Source organism: Miniopterus schreibersii (genome assembly GCF_964146895.1).
Source record: "Miniopterus schreibersii genome assembly, chromosome: 3".
Lineage (NCBI taxonomy): Eukaryota > Metazoa > Chordata > Mammalia > Chiroptera > Miniopteridae > Miniopterus > Miniopterus schreibersii.
The window spans coordinates 23,747,964-23,763,114 of NC_138103.1; the positions used below are offsets into that span (position 1 = coordinate 23,747,964).

General features: G+C 37.5%; 1 protein-coding gene across 2 annotated transcripts in view; it reads left to right on the forward strand.

Moving 5' to 3' along the window:
* The window catches only part of LOC308554744 (S-adenosyl-L-methionine-dependent tRNA 4-demethylwyosine synthase TYW1), a 115,818-nt gene that overhangs the window by 68,750 nt on the left and 31,917 nt on the right, over positions 1-15,151 (forward strand). For both annotated transcript variants that reach the window (XM_081132247.1, XM_081132246.1), the window contains exons 12-13: positions 3,818-3,995; positions 8,823-8,958. In XM_081132247.1, the coding sequence (XP_080988373.1) occupies positions 3,818-3,995; positions 8,823-8,958 (314 nt within the window). The remainder of the gene's footprint in view (positions 1-3,817; positions 3,996-8,822; positions 8,959-15,151) is intronic.

The following is a 15,151-nucleotide window of genomic DNA, read 5'->3' on the forward strand; positions in this document are numbered from 1 at the left end:
AGCCTCTGGCATTTAGCACAAAATAGAATTGTGCTTTTTGAATGAGAGAACCAAAGTTTTAAGTATTCTCAAGGCCTTACTTTTGAGAAAATTAGCCTCTTCCCCCCTCTGTGTGTAATAAAAACTTTTCAGTAAAAAGCAGAAAGGATAATTGTTAAATCCCAGAATTATTACTTTAAAAAGTTTACCCATAAGGTTTTTAAAACATGAAATTATCTATGGTTTTATTTAATCCACTTAACACGAATATTTCATTAATAGGTTCCTTTTAAATTAATTAGGGTGCCATTGGTTAATGACATTATGTAAGTTTCAGGTGTACGATTCTGTAACAGACCTTCTGTATACTCCATTGTGTGCTCACTGCCCAAAGTCCAGTCTCCTTCCAGCTCTGCTGTTGACCCCCTTTACCCTCTTCAGCCTCGTGCCACTCCACTTCCCCGCTGGTAACCACCACACTGTTGTCTATATCAATGAATTTGTTTTGTGTGTTCTTCTGTTGCTTTCTGTTTTATATCCCACATGAGTGAAATCATATGGCTCTTGTCCTTTCCCATCTGACTTATTTCCCTTAGCGTGATAACTCGCAACATCCACCCGTGTTGTCACAAATGGCAGTATCTCACCCTTTCTCATGGCTGGGTTGCATTCCATCGTATACGTGTATCACATCCTCTATATACAGTCACCCATTAAAGGACACTGTCCTTTTCCATGTCTTAGCCACCATGAATAATACTGCAGTGAACATAGGGGTACATGTGTTTGAACCAATAAATGTTTTCAAATTTTTCAGTTAATACCCAGAAGATGCATTGCTGGGTCATATTGGTAGCTGTATTTTTAATTTTTTGAGGAATCTGCATACTCTTTTCTATAGTGGCTGTAACAATTCACATCCCCACCAGCAGTGTATGAGGTTCCTTTTTCTCCACATCCTCACCAACACTTGTTATTTCCTGTCTTATTGATAATAGCCATTCTAACAGGTATGAGGTGATACATCATTGTGGTTTTGATTTACATTTTCTTTATAGCTAGTGAAGTAGAGCATCTTTTCATATATCTTTTGGGTATTTGTATGTCTTCTTGGGAAAAGCCCATTTTAAAAATTGGATTGTTCCTTGTTGTTTTTTGCTGAGTTGTATGAATTCTTTATATAATTTGGATATTAGCTAGCCCCTAGTAGGAGATATTATTTGCAAATATTTTCTCTCATTCAGTTGTTGCCTTTTTGTTTTGTTGATGGTTTCTTTCTTTTGCAGAAGCTTTTTAGTTTGATATAGTTCCATTTCTTTATTTTTATTTTTACTTCCTTGCCTTTAGTGTCAAATTTATATAATCCTCTCTGAGACCAACGTCCATAAGTTTAGTACCTATGTTTTCTTCTATGTGTTTTATTGTTTCAGACCTTTTACTTAGAAGTCTTTGACCCACTTGAGTTTATTTTTGTGTATGGTGTCAAATAGCAGTCTAGTTTTATTCTTTTGAATATGTCTTTCCAATTTTCCCAACACCATTTATTAAAGAGGCTTTCTTTTCTGCATTGTATGTTTTTGGCTTCTTTATAAAAAATTAGTTGCCCATATATATGGGTCTATTTCTGGGCTCTAGATTCTGTTTCATTATCTGTACGTCTGTTTTTCTACCAATAGGATACTGTTTAGATTATTGCAATGTTGTGGTATAATTTGAAGTCTCCAGGTTTGTCCACCCCCCACCTCCAGGATTGCTTTGTCTATTCAGCCAGTGTCTTTTGTGGTTCCATATAAATTTGATGATTTTTTGTTGTATATCTTTAAAAAATACCTTTGGGATTTTTATGGGGAATGCTTAAACCTGTAGATTGTTTTAGGTAATATGGCCATTTAAACAATGTTAATTCTTCCAATCCATGAACTTGGAATATCTTCCAATTTCTTTGTGTCTTCTATTTTCCCCCCCAAACAATGTCTTGTAGTTTTTCAGTGTACAGGTTTTTACTTTCTTTGTTTAGTTTATTCTTAGGCATTTTACATTTTACCCTTTTTGTTAAAAGTGTAAATGAAATTGTTTTCTTCATTTCCCTTTCTGATATTTGTTGTTAGTATATATGAACACAATGGATTTTGTATATTGATTTTGTATCCTGCAACTTCACTGTATTAGTTTATTGTTTCTAACAGCCTTTTGGTGGAGTCCTTAGGGTTTTCTTTTCCTTTTTTTTTAATACATTTTTATTGATTTTTAGAGAGAGAGGAAGGGATAGGGATAGGGAGGTAGAAACATCGATGAGAGAGAAACATCATCAATCAGCTGCCTCCTGCACACCCCCTACTTGGGATCAAGCCCGAAACCCCGGGCATATGCCCTGACTGGGAATCAAACCAGTAATCTCTTGGTTCCTGGGTCGACACTCAACTGCTGAACCACACCGGTCGGGCCTTAGGTTTTTCTTTATGAAAAATCATGTCATCTGCCAAAGGTGACAATTTTGCTTCTTCATTCCCAATTTGGATGCTTTTTATTTCTTTCTCTTGTTTGATTGCTGTGGCTAGGACTTGCAGTACTATGTTGAATAACAGTGATGAGAGTGGGCATCCTTGTCTTTTTCCTGGTCTCAGAGGAAAAGCTTTCAGCTTTTTGCTACTGAGTTATCTTATGTGAGGGTTTGTCTTATATGGCTTTTATTATGTTGAGGCACTTTCCTTTTATACCCAGTTTATTGAGTGTTTTCATCATAAATGAATGTTGTAACTTGCCAAGTGATTTTTCTGCATTTTTTGATATGATTATATGACTATCCTTTATTTTGTTAATGTGGTCGATCGATTTGCATATATTGAACCATCCGTCTGCCCCTGGATGAACCACAATTAATTGTGATGTGTTAATGTATTGTTGTATTCGATATGATATGTTCATCAGAGATATTGGCCTGTAATTTTTTTTTTTAGAGTTGTCCTTGCCAGGTTTTGGTATGAGGGTAATGTTGGCCTCATAAAACAAGTTAGAAGTATTGCCTCTCTTTAATTATTTGGAATAGTTTGAGAAGGATAGGTATTAAATCTTCTTTGAATGTTTGGTAGAATTCACTAGTGAAGCCGCATGGTCCTGGATATTTTGATGACTGTTTCCATTTTTTTACTGTTGATCAGTCTATTTAGATTTTCCAGTTCTTCATGGTTTAGTCTAGGAAGGTTATGTATTTCTAAGAACTTGTCCATTTCCTCTAGGTTATCAAATTTGATGGCATATGGCCTTTCATAGTATTCTTGTATAGTCCTTTTTATTTCTGTGGTGTCTGTTGTAACTTCTCTCTTTCATTTCTGATTTTGTTTATTTAAGTCTTTTTCTTTTCGTCCTTAGTGAGTCTAGCCAGAGGTTTTCAATTTCATTAATATTTGCAAAGAAACAGCTTGAGAAATGAAGGGGAAAGTGAATGGTCTAGACAAGGCTTTTCCTTATATAGATATATTGAGTTCATTTACTTAGACCAACATGAAAGAATGCAGAGCTAAGCAAATTAAGGAATGCAGCATGTTTTGTGTTCCAAATAATTAGCTAATAAAGTTAGTTTTGCCTGCTTGTATTGATGTAGTTTAATTAGTACTAAAACCAAGAATGAGATTACTGACTGATTTTCCTGTTTCAGTATTTCTAGATTTTCTTTTCCCTCGGGCCCTTGTTTTTTATTATCTGATTGGTATCAGAAGTAAATTTGCCCTCTGAAATCAAGGAACCATTAAGAAAATGTAAAAATTTTAATTAAAAAAATAAAAGTAGTTATCCTCTATTGTGCCTTGCTGAGCTTGGTCATTTTCACTGTGTTCTCCAGGCGTACCAGGTGTCAAAGAAGAACGTTTTAAGGAAGGAATGACAGTAAAGCACTGTGCATTGTCTCTTGTGGGAGAACCCATCATGTACCCAGAAATCAACAGTTTTTTGAAGCTACTCCACGAGTGTAAAATCTCCAGTTTCCTGGTCACAAATGCACAATTCCCTGTGGAAATCAGGTGAGTGGTTCAGCTTATTAAAATGTGCTGCTTGAATCTGTAGACAGATGCTTAGGTTGTTTCCATGTCTTGGCTGTTGTGAATAATGCTGCATTGAACATTAGGGTACATATATCTCTTTAAGATAGTGATTTCATTTTCTTCGGATATATACACAGAAGTGGGATTGCTGGATCATATGGTAGTTCTATTTTTAATTTTTTGAGGATCTTATATATTTTGGATATTGATTTGCAGATATTTTTTCACATTCTGTAGGTTTCCTTTCCTTTTCTTTCTTTCTTTTTTTTATTAATCCTCACCCAAGGAGTGAGAATATTTTTTCCATTGATTTTAGAGAGAGTGGAAGGGAGTGGGGAGGGAGAGAGAGAAAAAACCCCATCAATGTGACAGAGACACATTGACTAGTTGCCTCCCACACGTGCCCCAAAAGGGGGCAGGGACACAATCCAGGTATGTGTCCTTTCCAGGAATTGAACCTGAGACCCTCCAGTGTGCAGGCTGATGCTCTAACCACTGAGCAATGCTGGCCAGGGCGCCTTTTCATTTTCTTGATAATTTCTTTTGCTGTGCAGAAGCTTTTTAGCTTGATATAGTTTCTCTTGTTTATTTTTGCTTTTGTTGCTTGCACTTTTGGTGTCATATCCAAAAATTTGTTGTTAAGACCAAAATGTCAAGAAGCTTTTCCCTGTTTTCTTCTAGGACTTATACAGTTTCAGGTATTTTATTTGTTTTTAATTCATTTTGAGTTAATTTTTGTGAGTGGTGTAATATAGGGATCAAATTTCATTTTTTTTTTTTTTTTGCCCGATCGACGTGGCTCAGTGGTTGAGCATGAACCTATGATCCAGGACATTGTGGTTCGATTCCTGGTCAGAGCATATGCCTGGGTTGTGGGCTCGATCCTCTGTGCGTGGCGTGCAGGAGGCAGCCGATCAATGACTCTCATCATTGGTGTTTCTGTCTATCTCTATTCCCCTCCCTTCCTCTCTCTCAAAAATAAATAAGTCAATTGTCTTAAAAAATTTTTTTTTTTTCATTTTTTTTCATGTGAATGAGTATTGAGTTGTCCCACATCATTTATGGAAGAGACTATCTTCCACATTGAGAATTCTTGGCTTCCTTGTCAAATATGAGGTGACCATATATGCATGGATTTATTTTTTGGACTCTTGATTCTGTTTCATTGGCATATGTGGGTGTGGTTTTTTTTGGTTTTTTGTTTTTAAATGCCAGTGTCTTACTGTTTTGAATACTATATAGCATTGTAGTATAGTTTAAAATCCAGGAAGTGTAATGCCTCAAGCTTTTATTCTCTCAGGATTGCTTAGGCTATTCAGCATCTTTATAGCTCCATATGAATTTTAAGATTATTCTTTCTCTTTCTGTAAAAAGTGCCATTGGAGTTTTGATAGGGATTATGTTGAATCTATAGATGGCTTTGGGTATTATGGACATCTTAACAATATTAACTTTTCTGATCTGTGAACATGGGCTGTCTTTCCATCTATTTGTGTCTTCAATTTCTTCATCAATATTGAGAAGTTCTTGAAACTAATATAATGATACACTTTCCAAGGCCCCATCCCTGGAGGCTGATTCAGTCTTGGGAGAGGCCCAGGAACTTGCATTTCCATGTGTTTCTGATTCAAATGGTCTTGAGCACACTAAGAGAAATACTGCTGTGAGGCTTGACATTTTGCTCTTGGGTTTCTGTGATGAGAGGCTCAGGCTGCACTTCCATGCAAATTGACCATTTTGATGGAGGCCTTGTGGCTCAGGGCTAGGAGAACAGACTCTGGAGTACTTTTTGGCTTGAATGTTGTTGAGATTATTAAATATTAAGATTATTTGTTTCTTTTTGTGGATCCTTGAGCAAGCTCCTTAACCTCTTTGAACCTCAGTTTCATCATCTCTAAAATGGGCATAAGTAGCAACTACCTTGTTTTATTATGAGGATTCAGTGAATTGAACAAGGAAGATAAACATAGTACAGTGCACTCAGTAATGATTAGTGCTCAGAAAATCATCTTTCTTCCTCCTAAATTACTTGGCCTGATGTGATAGCCCCAGATTGTCTTAGAGATTTTGGTTTTAATAGTATTGGAAGTTTGGGCGACTTTGGGTATTTTTTTTTGTTGTTGTTCAATAGGATAATCAAACCATTTAATCCACTTGATTTTTTTTTTTTTTTTAAATATATCTTTATTGATTTCAGAGAGAGGAAGGGAGAGGGGGAGAGAGAGATAGAAACATCAATGATGAGAGAGTCATTGATTGGCTGCCTCCTGCATGCTCCCCACTGGGGGGATTGAGCCCCCAACCCGGGCATGTGCCCTGACCTGAAATTGAACCTCGATCTCCTGGATCATAGGTCAATGTTCAACTGCTGAGCCACGCCGGCTGGGCTCCACTTGATTTCTTACAAACTTAAATCCCTCTCCCTTTTTTCCTTTCTGTAGAGATTAGTAGGCCTACATCTCTACAGAAAGGAAAAAAGGGAGAGGAATTTTTATGTTCAATTACAATGCATTTCTATATATGATCTTCCTCAACTTGGATTTAAAATGATCAGGATGAAGGGTCATCACAATAATCATATAACAATTTGTTGGGCATTTTCACTGGCTATTGGGCTTAGGATTGTATATCCCACTATAGTACAGTCCTTTTCATTTGTTCTTAGCGGCAATGTGAGATTCTCAGGCACAGGAATTTATTGTGATGATTTAAAGGATAAAACATTCTTTTGCCTTCGGGGAACTAAAATGACGCTATCTCTGTATAGAATAGACAAATAACTGTGCTGGGAACCTAATTGCCTGTCCTGGGGAATAGAGGCCCGTACCAGGCAGACATTAGATCCCTGGGCTCAGAAAAAATTTCCAAGGTTCTTTTCCTGCTTTCGAATGAGCTCTATAATTCCCAGGGACTTTTCATTTTTTCCATTCTTTCTCTGCTTCCTGGCAAGAGATCTGTAGACTTCCTTAATTATAGCACCCTCAGATATTTAGTATTGACACAATTCCTTATTGGTACTTTCAGTGTCCAGGGCTTCTTTTTTTGCAAATGATGGAGGCTTGTAAAATAACCATGGCCTTTGGAATTTACTGTTCATAATCTTAAGTAGTTATGGAGGCATAGTGAAAAGGTCAGGCCAGTTCCCATTTAGCATCAGGCAGCTTTATAACAAAGTCCTGTAAGTATCAGATGATGATTACCAACAGTATCCATTAAGACAATCTTTTTTAGTTTTATTTTTTGTGAAACATAAAGTCTTGTTAAGGTAGCATAGCTTATTTGTTGTTAAAGAGGCACCAGCAAAATAGCGATGAGACAGAATGCTGCCATTGCAGGATGCTGCTGTTTTGCATTTTTAGTAATCGATGCCCTTTGCTCAGTAGTGACACATTACTGAACTTTTAAGGATTCCCTTTGTATCCCAGTATTGAAGAGGGATTAAAGCAATGAGAATTGGCCAATTTTCGTCACTTATTTCTTAACTTTGGTCAGAGCTTCTCCACCTTTCTTAAGACCCTTCTGATTTCTCCATGTGTCACAAAGCCAGATCGTTACAGTCATTTGTTTGGCCTACGTGCCCTTAGAAGTTCTGTCAGCTGAAGTCAACATTATCAATTAAAAAGTAGCTTTCAATGTCTGCCTATGTGGTTGGACAAAAGGAAGAATGGGTTCCTGTCCTTCAAAGTCATACACTGGAAGGTTAAGGCTGATACTGATAGACGTTAAAAGCGCATAAACCATTTTGATGGTGAATTTTATGGCATGTGAATTATATCTCAGTTTTAAAAAATACATAGACTAAAAATTCGTAACATTCTAGGGGTAAATACAAATTGTGGAATAGTTATAGAAAATTAATAGTGGGAGGATTTGGTCAAAGGATTATTAAGGGGGAATTTCCTTCTTTCTAGATCTAAATTTATTAAGGAGAATGAATTATGAGACCCATTTGAAGGGAGAACAGAGAGGCTTTGGAAAAAGTACAACCTGGGCTTAAAACAAAACTGGCAGGAAATCTAGTAGATGAGAATGACATTATGAATGAGTCAGTGAATTGGAAAGAAGTGGGAATTGAGAGGTATTCATAGAAACTGATCAAGAAGGCAAAGAAAATTAAGAATCTGCAACATACATTTTCTTCTGGGTTGCGGTCCTCTGTAAGTGCTTGGTTGCCGTTCTAGCTCTGCATTGCTTCAGCCTCGCTCAATAGGTCCTGCCCACACAGGCTTGGCTTTGAACCCACTCCTGCTCTCAGAGGCATAGGTGAGGCATTGTGTGGCTTTGTGGCCTTCAAAGAAGGCTTCGCTTTTGGGGTTGTTTCTTGTTCCTTAGAAAATTTCCATGAGTGAATTGATGATGGAAGGTGGCCAGTCAGCACAGACCTCACATGGTTGTGAGATTTCAGCGGTATAAGTGTTGAGTGGCAGCATTTATGGGGAAACTTAGGCCTGAGAGCCCCCTCTAATTGTGCTGGACTGACGGTGCCAGACCTAAAGCTAGATCTTATTTTGTTTATTTTCCACTAAAAACTAGTGTTTCAAGAGGGACCAATTTTAAGTAATTGAATGTTTTCAGTTTATTAGGGATGGTGTCCAGTCATTTTAAAAAGTAATCAACTGACGATCCATTCTGTCACATGATTAAAATCATTGTTTCAGTCTCTGGGAGAAGTAGAAGCCTCTAGGCCCAGTGAAATGTTTAACCACCACATCTATTACAGATTGTTTTACATCATGATGAGCCTGAAAAGGGCATAAAATTATTATTTATTATTGTGGCTGTTGTTTTCAATTTTTAATTACCAAGGAATCTCAAACCGGTTACCCAGCTGTACGTCAGTGTGGATGCCAGCACCAAAGACAGCCTGAAGAAGATTGACCGCCCACTCTTCAAGGACTTCTGGCAAAGATTCCTCGACAGTTTGAGAGCCTTGGCAGCAAAGGTAAGAATGATGATGTCTTCAAAAGAAAACACAATGAAGTAGCGAGGCTTTCTTTTCCCTTTAGTTAAAAAAAAAAAAAGACTAAATAAAATCTTCAACTTTTATTGTTTAACAAATATTTATTGAATTATTCTTAAGTTGTAGCTCTCTGCCTACTATAGATATATATATAATTCGTCTTTCATGTATTTGGGGAGAAAGTAGCAGTTCATAGCAACCCTAGAAGAGGTGTCAGCATGTAGCGTATGTTTAAATATGAAGTTAAATTTCCCTGAATTTTTAGAATCAAGTTTCCTACTTGATCAGGAACTCAACCTCAGAATGTCCAAATTTGATGTCTTTTCCTGTGGACATCGGGCCCTTACATGTTCTCTAAGGCACACTTACTTTCCTGTTCGTTTAGATCTCAAGTGACCTTCTGGTTCTTCGTTTCTGTTAACCCTACATCTCAGTAGTTGGCGTTATCTGTTAGTTCTGCCTCTCTTCTTCTCTGTTCTCTGTGGTTCTGCCCTGCAGTTCTTCATGCTGTACCCAAATCTGATTGAGAATGAGAATCACGATGGTAGCTTAAAAAATTAAAATTCTCTATTTCTACTAGGATTTGAGAATCTGCATTTTAGACAACCCAGGTGACTTGATATGCAGCCAGTTATGGGAATCACTGATCCAGAAAACCTTCTTCTCTCTCCTTTGCCCAGCAGTTAACTTTGGATTTCTAACCTCGGGCGTCAGCATGCATTTCCAGAGTCATGTTCATGATATTCCTCCTGGCATGCTACACTTCCCTGCTTATGTTACCATTTCTGCAAATGTGCCCAATGGTATTTCATTACCTCTTCAGACCCTAGAATATCCTTTCTTTCCAATTCTTTGCAACCTTCAAGGCTTAGCTTCATTACTACCTCTACTATGAAGCCTTTTTCAGTTGCAGTTAGCTGCCCCCTTCTTCCTTCCTGAGTTTTGTATCTATAAAAACACTTTATTTCTTATTTTATCCTGTCTTCTTTCCTCAGCTGGATTCTTTACTCATGTCTGAGTTCCACATGACATCTAGCACAGCACATTTTATGATATTTGATAAATGTTTTTTAAACAAATGAATTTGTAGAAACTCACCAGAGCTGAATACATTTTTTTCCTATTTTATGCTGAAGAAATTAAATCAGTGCCCCTTTTGGCAATTGATACTGACATTATTTAAGAAATGCATAATTGACATTACTTTGGTTTCTGATCTGTCTTAGGTTATTTGTAAAGCTAGTAGGTTTGGTGCTTCTTGGGTTCCTAAAATCTCTTTGTCTCTGGACTTCACCTTCAGCCATATTCTCTTCACTTGTTGCTGAGACAACATGTAGGAGATACATGGTATAAAAATCAGCATGGAGCCCAGCCGGCCGTGGCTCAGCGGTTGAGCATCAGCCTAGGATCTAGGAGATCAAGGTTTGATTCCTGGTCAGGGCACATGCCTGGGTTGCGGGCTCCATCCCCAGTTGGGGGTGTGCAGGAGTCAGCCTCATCATTGATGTTTCTATCTCTCTCTCCCTCTCCCTTCCTCTTTCTGAAATCAATAAAGATATATTTAAAAATAAAAAAAAATAAAAATCAGCATGGATTTAGATGGGAGTAAACAGCAGGAGCTGGCAACATCAGACACATCTGAGACTGTTATCTGATTGTATCCTTAGTCAGTGTAGAAGGTGAGAAGTAGGCATCAGCAGAGTGGCTTAATAGCTTGCTTTTTTCTCTTTTGGCCAAATTTTCCACTAAGTGAATTCTTATCTTAAAGTTACAAGCCTTTGCATGTCCAATTCAATTGTAAGTACTCTGGGTTGACTCACTGATAGTAATGCAGTAATTTGAAGTTCCACAGAATTTTCTAACCTATGAGTTTCTTACATATTAATATCACTATTGTGTTCATGTAACTTGGGCTATTTTATCTACCTGCCTGCAGATTAGGGCGAGTGCTTTCTAAGCATTTTGTAGCAATTAGAGTTTATGTTTCTCTTTCTTGTATTATTTATGTTGTCATTTGAGAAAGATTTGTGGCAGGAGGTTGCTCTTTAAATAAAAAGTTTTCTTGAAATGAACTCATGCAATGTTATTTCCTTTTGAATATTTGATATTATTGGTATAGTAGATACTATCAAGTTAGGTCTATTTTACTGTTAACACTCAAAAATAAAACTTGTTTGCTGCAATTATTATTAGTTGGATCAAACATATTACTAATATAATCTGATATCATTTGAGTTTTTAAATAAAAGTGCTGTTTTAGATATTTTAATTAGAACATCTATACTGTTACGTTACTTGTTTAATCTTTTAGTATTCTGAGCAAAGAAAGGCATTTGAAGAGAGAGAATTTCATGAACTTTATTAGCAAAGAATTTTGATTTCTCTCAAGAGTTTTAGCTTATTTTTGAGCTAGTGCAACCCAAAGTAGAAGAAGGCAGCATATTTTGTTTTTTCACTCTTGGAAAATATGATGTTTATTTTTCCAGATCATTATCTTTTGTCAAAATGTTTCTTTTCAAATATGAGGTGAGAGATATATTGGTACTTGACTATGTGGGGCTAAAAAGCAATTCCTTCTAGATAACAGCAAAAAAATGTGTTAGCTTCAATTTCCGTCCACGACAGCTATTTGTCAGACAGTTCTGTTTTTAAAAAAGAGAAATCCATCTTGGACAGGACAACACTGCCTACCTTTGGCAGTAGACTTTCATCAGCAGTCTGACCAGATGTATTTCTGCTGGACCATTATAATGCCAAATTGAAGGTCTAGTAGGAAATTGAAGTAATGAATCCTTTTCCATGTTTAAGCAGTAACAGCGATAGTCTTGAAACCTCATTTTTAAAAATAAAAAGACAAAAATAATTCCCTGCATTACACATTCTTGGGTATCAAAACCAAACATTAGCCCTCTTTCTACAGATGTGAGCATGCTCTGACCTGACATTATTGGAGTAAGGTGCCACTGTTAAGAAGGGTTTATTGTATATTAATGAGATAGCTCTGCATTTAATACTTAAATAGACCACTGTATCCATGGCCCACAATTTTCAGATTAAAAAACAAACATTTACTATTTGACCTTCTTATTTCTGATTATAAAAATATTACATGTTGGTTATAGAAACTTCGGGGAAGTAAAGAGAAAGATAATGGAGTAAGGAAAGAAATGACCTATAATTCAAGGACCTTGAGACAACCACTGTTAACATTTTGAAGGACTTCTATTTAATCTTTTTTGGGTGGTGGTGAGGAGGAGTGCTTTTTTACATATGATTCAATTTTATATGCTTTTTATTTTTGTTAATGTTGGGTCATAAGCCCTTTTCCATGCTATTAAAATTACTCCATGACCTTCATGTTAAAGACAGCTAGTCTTCCATCTTACTCAGTGTGAGATAAGATCATATATGCATGTGTGTGTGTTTCTCTGTCCCCCTGGTTCCTGACACAGAGCAGCTAAGACCTTTATAAATTTTTAAGAGATAAGAGCACTAGGAGCACCTTTTGTTTCATGAGATAGCTCTGGTTGGGCTCCTGTATGGCTGTTGGATGGGGACTGGTCACCAGAAAGACTAAGACATAATTAGAAGCTTGAAATTTTCAGTCTCCCCCTCCCCCGCCCCTACTTTTCTAGAGAGAGGAGAGTGGTTGGAAATTAAGTTAATGATCAATCATGCCTACATGGTGAAGCCTCCATAAAATCCCCAAGGGTATGGGGTTCAGGGAGCTTCTGGGAGGTGCTAGGAGAGTGGCAGCTTGACGAGGGTCTGGAAGCTCCGCAGTCCTTCCCACATACCTTGCCTTACACATCTTGTCCATCTGGATGTTAATCTGTACCCTTTATCATATTCTTATTTAATAAACTGATAGACAGTAAGTAAACTGTTTTCCTGAGTTCTGTGAGCCACTCTAGCAAATTAATTAAACCCAAGTTGGGGATTGTGGGAATCTCTGACTTATGGCCGATCAGCTTCTGCAGAGGTGACAGCCTGGACTTGCAGTTGTCATCTAAAGTGGGTTGGGGCGGCCTTGGGAACTGAGTCCTTAACCTGTGGGATCTGACACTTTCTGGAGGTGGTGTCAGAACTGAGTTAAGTGGTAGGATACACAGTGTGTGTCCCATAATTTCTTGGTGTGGGAAAAGCCCCCACAGACCTGGGTTCAGAAGTACTGAGAATGTGACGGCAGTGTAAGAGTAAAGGGGAAACACAGGAGAGAAAGTGAGTTTTTTCCGTACTCATTGGCTTCACAGAGTCATCCGAGATCTAGGTTCCTAATCTTTTTCCTGACGTTCAACGTATGACTTCCATACCGAAGTTTACATCCTGGCCCAAAATGTTTGCTAGCGTTCCAGCCATCGTGTTCACATTCCAGCTGTCATCTGAGGAGGCGGTACAAGGATGGGTCCAGAAGGGCACTCTTCTTCCTCTTAAGATGACTTTCATAACCCTTCCATTTTCCTCTCGTTGGCCGGAACTGTCCCCCAGCCACACCCTGGGAGCAAGGCAGGGAAATGGGACCTTTTTGCTGAGGGTACTGTTGTCTCGGCATAGCTCGGGCATTCCGCTCATGAGGACGAAGGGGAGAATGGGTACTGGAAGGTGACTAGCAATCTACCATCAACAAACTAAGTATTAAATTCAAGTGTGAGGCTGGTAACAGAAAAAAAACACAAACCAATTAGGAAGAAGGAAGTAAGATAAAGGAAGAAATCAATTAATTGGTGGCGGGGACCCAAATATTGGACATACAGAAAGTTATTGAGGAGGGGGAGAGAGTAACCAAAGAATTTATGTGCATATATACACAACCCAAGGACATGGACAGTGGTGGGGAGAGGGACTGGGGAGGGGGAAGGAACGGGGTGAAATGGGTCATTGGGGAGAAAAAGGGACATCTGTATTATTTTAAACAATAATAAAATTAAAAAAAAAAAAGTTATTGATGCTCATTACCAAAGTAATCTCAATGGTTACTTTGATGGAGACGGAAGGCAAATTGCACAGTGTTTGTAAGAAAGACAAAGAAAACTGGTATTTTGGAAGGGAGACCGGACAGAAGCCTTTGGGATTTGTTTGAGGGGGTGATACTAGTTGCTGGATTTGAAGTGGAGGAAGTCTGAACATGAGCATACAGGTAGAAAGGAAGATGTAAGAGAGTTGATCTTTTTATATCTCAGAGGTATGTTTTATTTCTAATTTCTAGAGTAATGGTTTCATCAGTGCTTCAGAATTCTTTATTAAAATAAATAATATTCTTTACACTCATTTAGTACAGTGTTTTTAGTAAGATTTTTAAAAAAATTAGTGATAGTCTGGACACCTACTCGGAACTACGGTCACTTAACAAGGCTTATTTGAGAGGTGAAGCTATTCCTAGTGATCTATGCACACTATTACTAGATCATAGATTTTCAACTGGCTGAGGGTTGGGGAGGGAGGGACACTCTAAGGGACCCAGGTAGTTTGAATAGACATTTTAAAAAAGGACCATTACTTTCCATTTGTTTTTAGTGTTGTTTACTTTGAAATTTCAAATAACATTAAAGGAAAATTTTCATGTTTGTCAAAAGCGCTTTGGAGTTCAGAATGATTGAGACCCATTGCCACAAATGGGTATCAAGAAAGCCTTCAGTCTGCTATCACTAAGAGACCAGTGAGCCTTTTTGCCTGTCACCTCATAGATTTCACCCTCTTCAATTTCTTCCAAATAGAATCATTCAAGGCCATTCATCGCAAGGCTTATTTTTAAAATTTTAGCTTAGGTATTGCATTTTGGAGATTAGAATTGAACCTTTTAATGAGAATCATTGTGTTTGATTTATGAAAAGAGTTTAGAAGAAAGGGAAATTAAAAAGAATGGTCAGAAGCTAATTTCTTTTGCTTATGGAAACCAGAAAGAAGGAAGCACTTTCTCAAATTGACATTTGAAGACCCTTATTAGTGCATTAGGGAAATGAGATTGTGGAAACTGTGAGTTCTGTTTGATTTATGGCAATGTGAAGATAACTTACTCCTCTGACATGGCCCATAAGAAGCTAGTATATGTGGCAAACATTCATTTGCCACCTTCATAGGAATAAAGAATTATGCCATTAGTTGGTTCATAGTCTGAGATATTGGATTGAAATAAGTGCTATTTATATTCAGTCATTTGCACTTCAATTCATCCAGC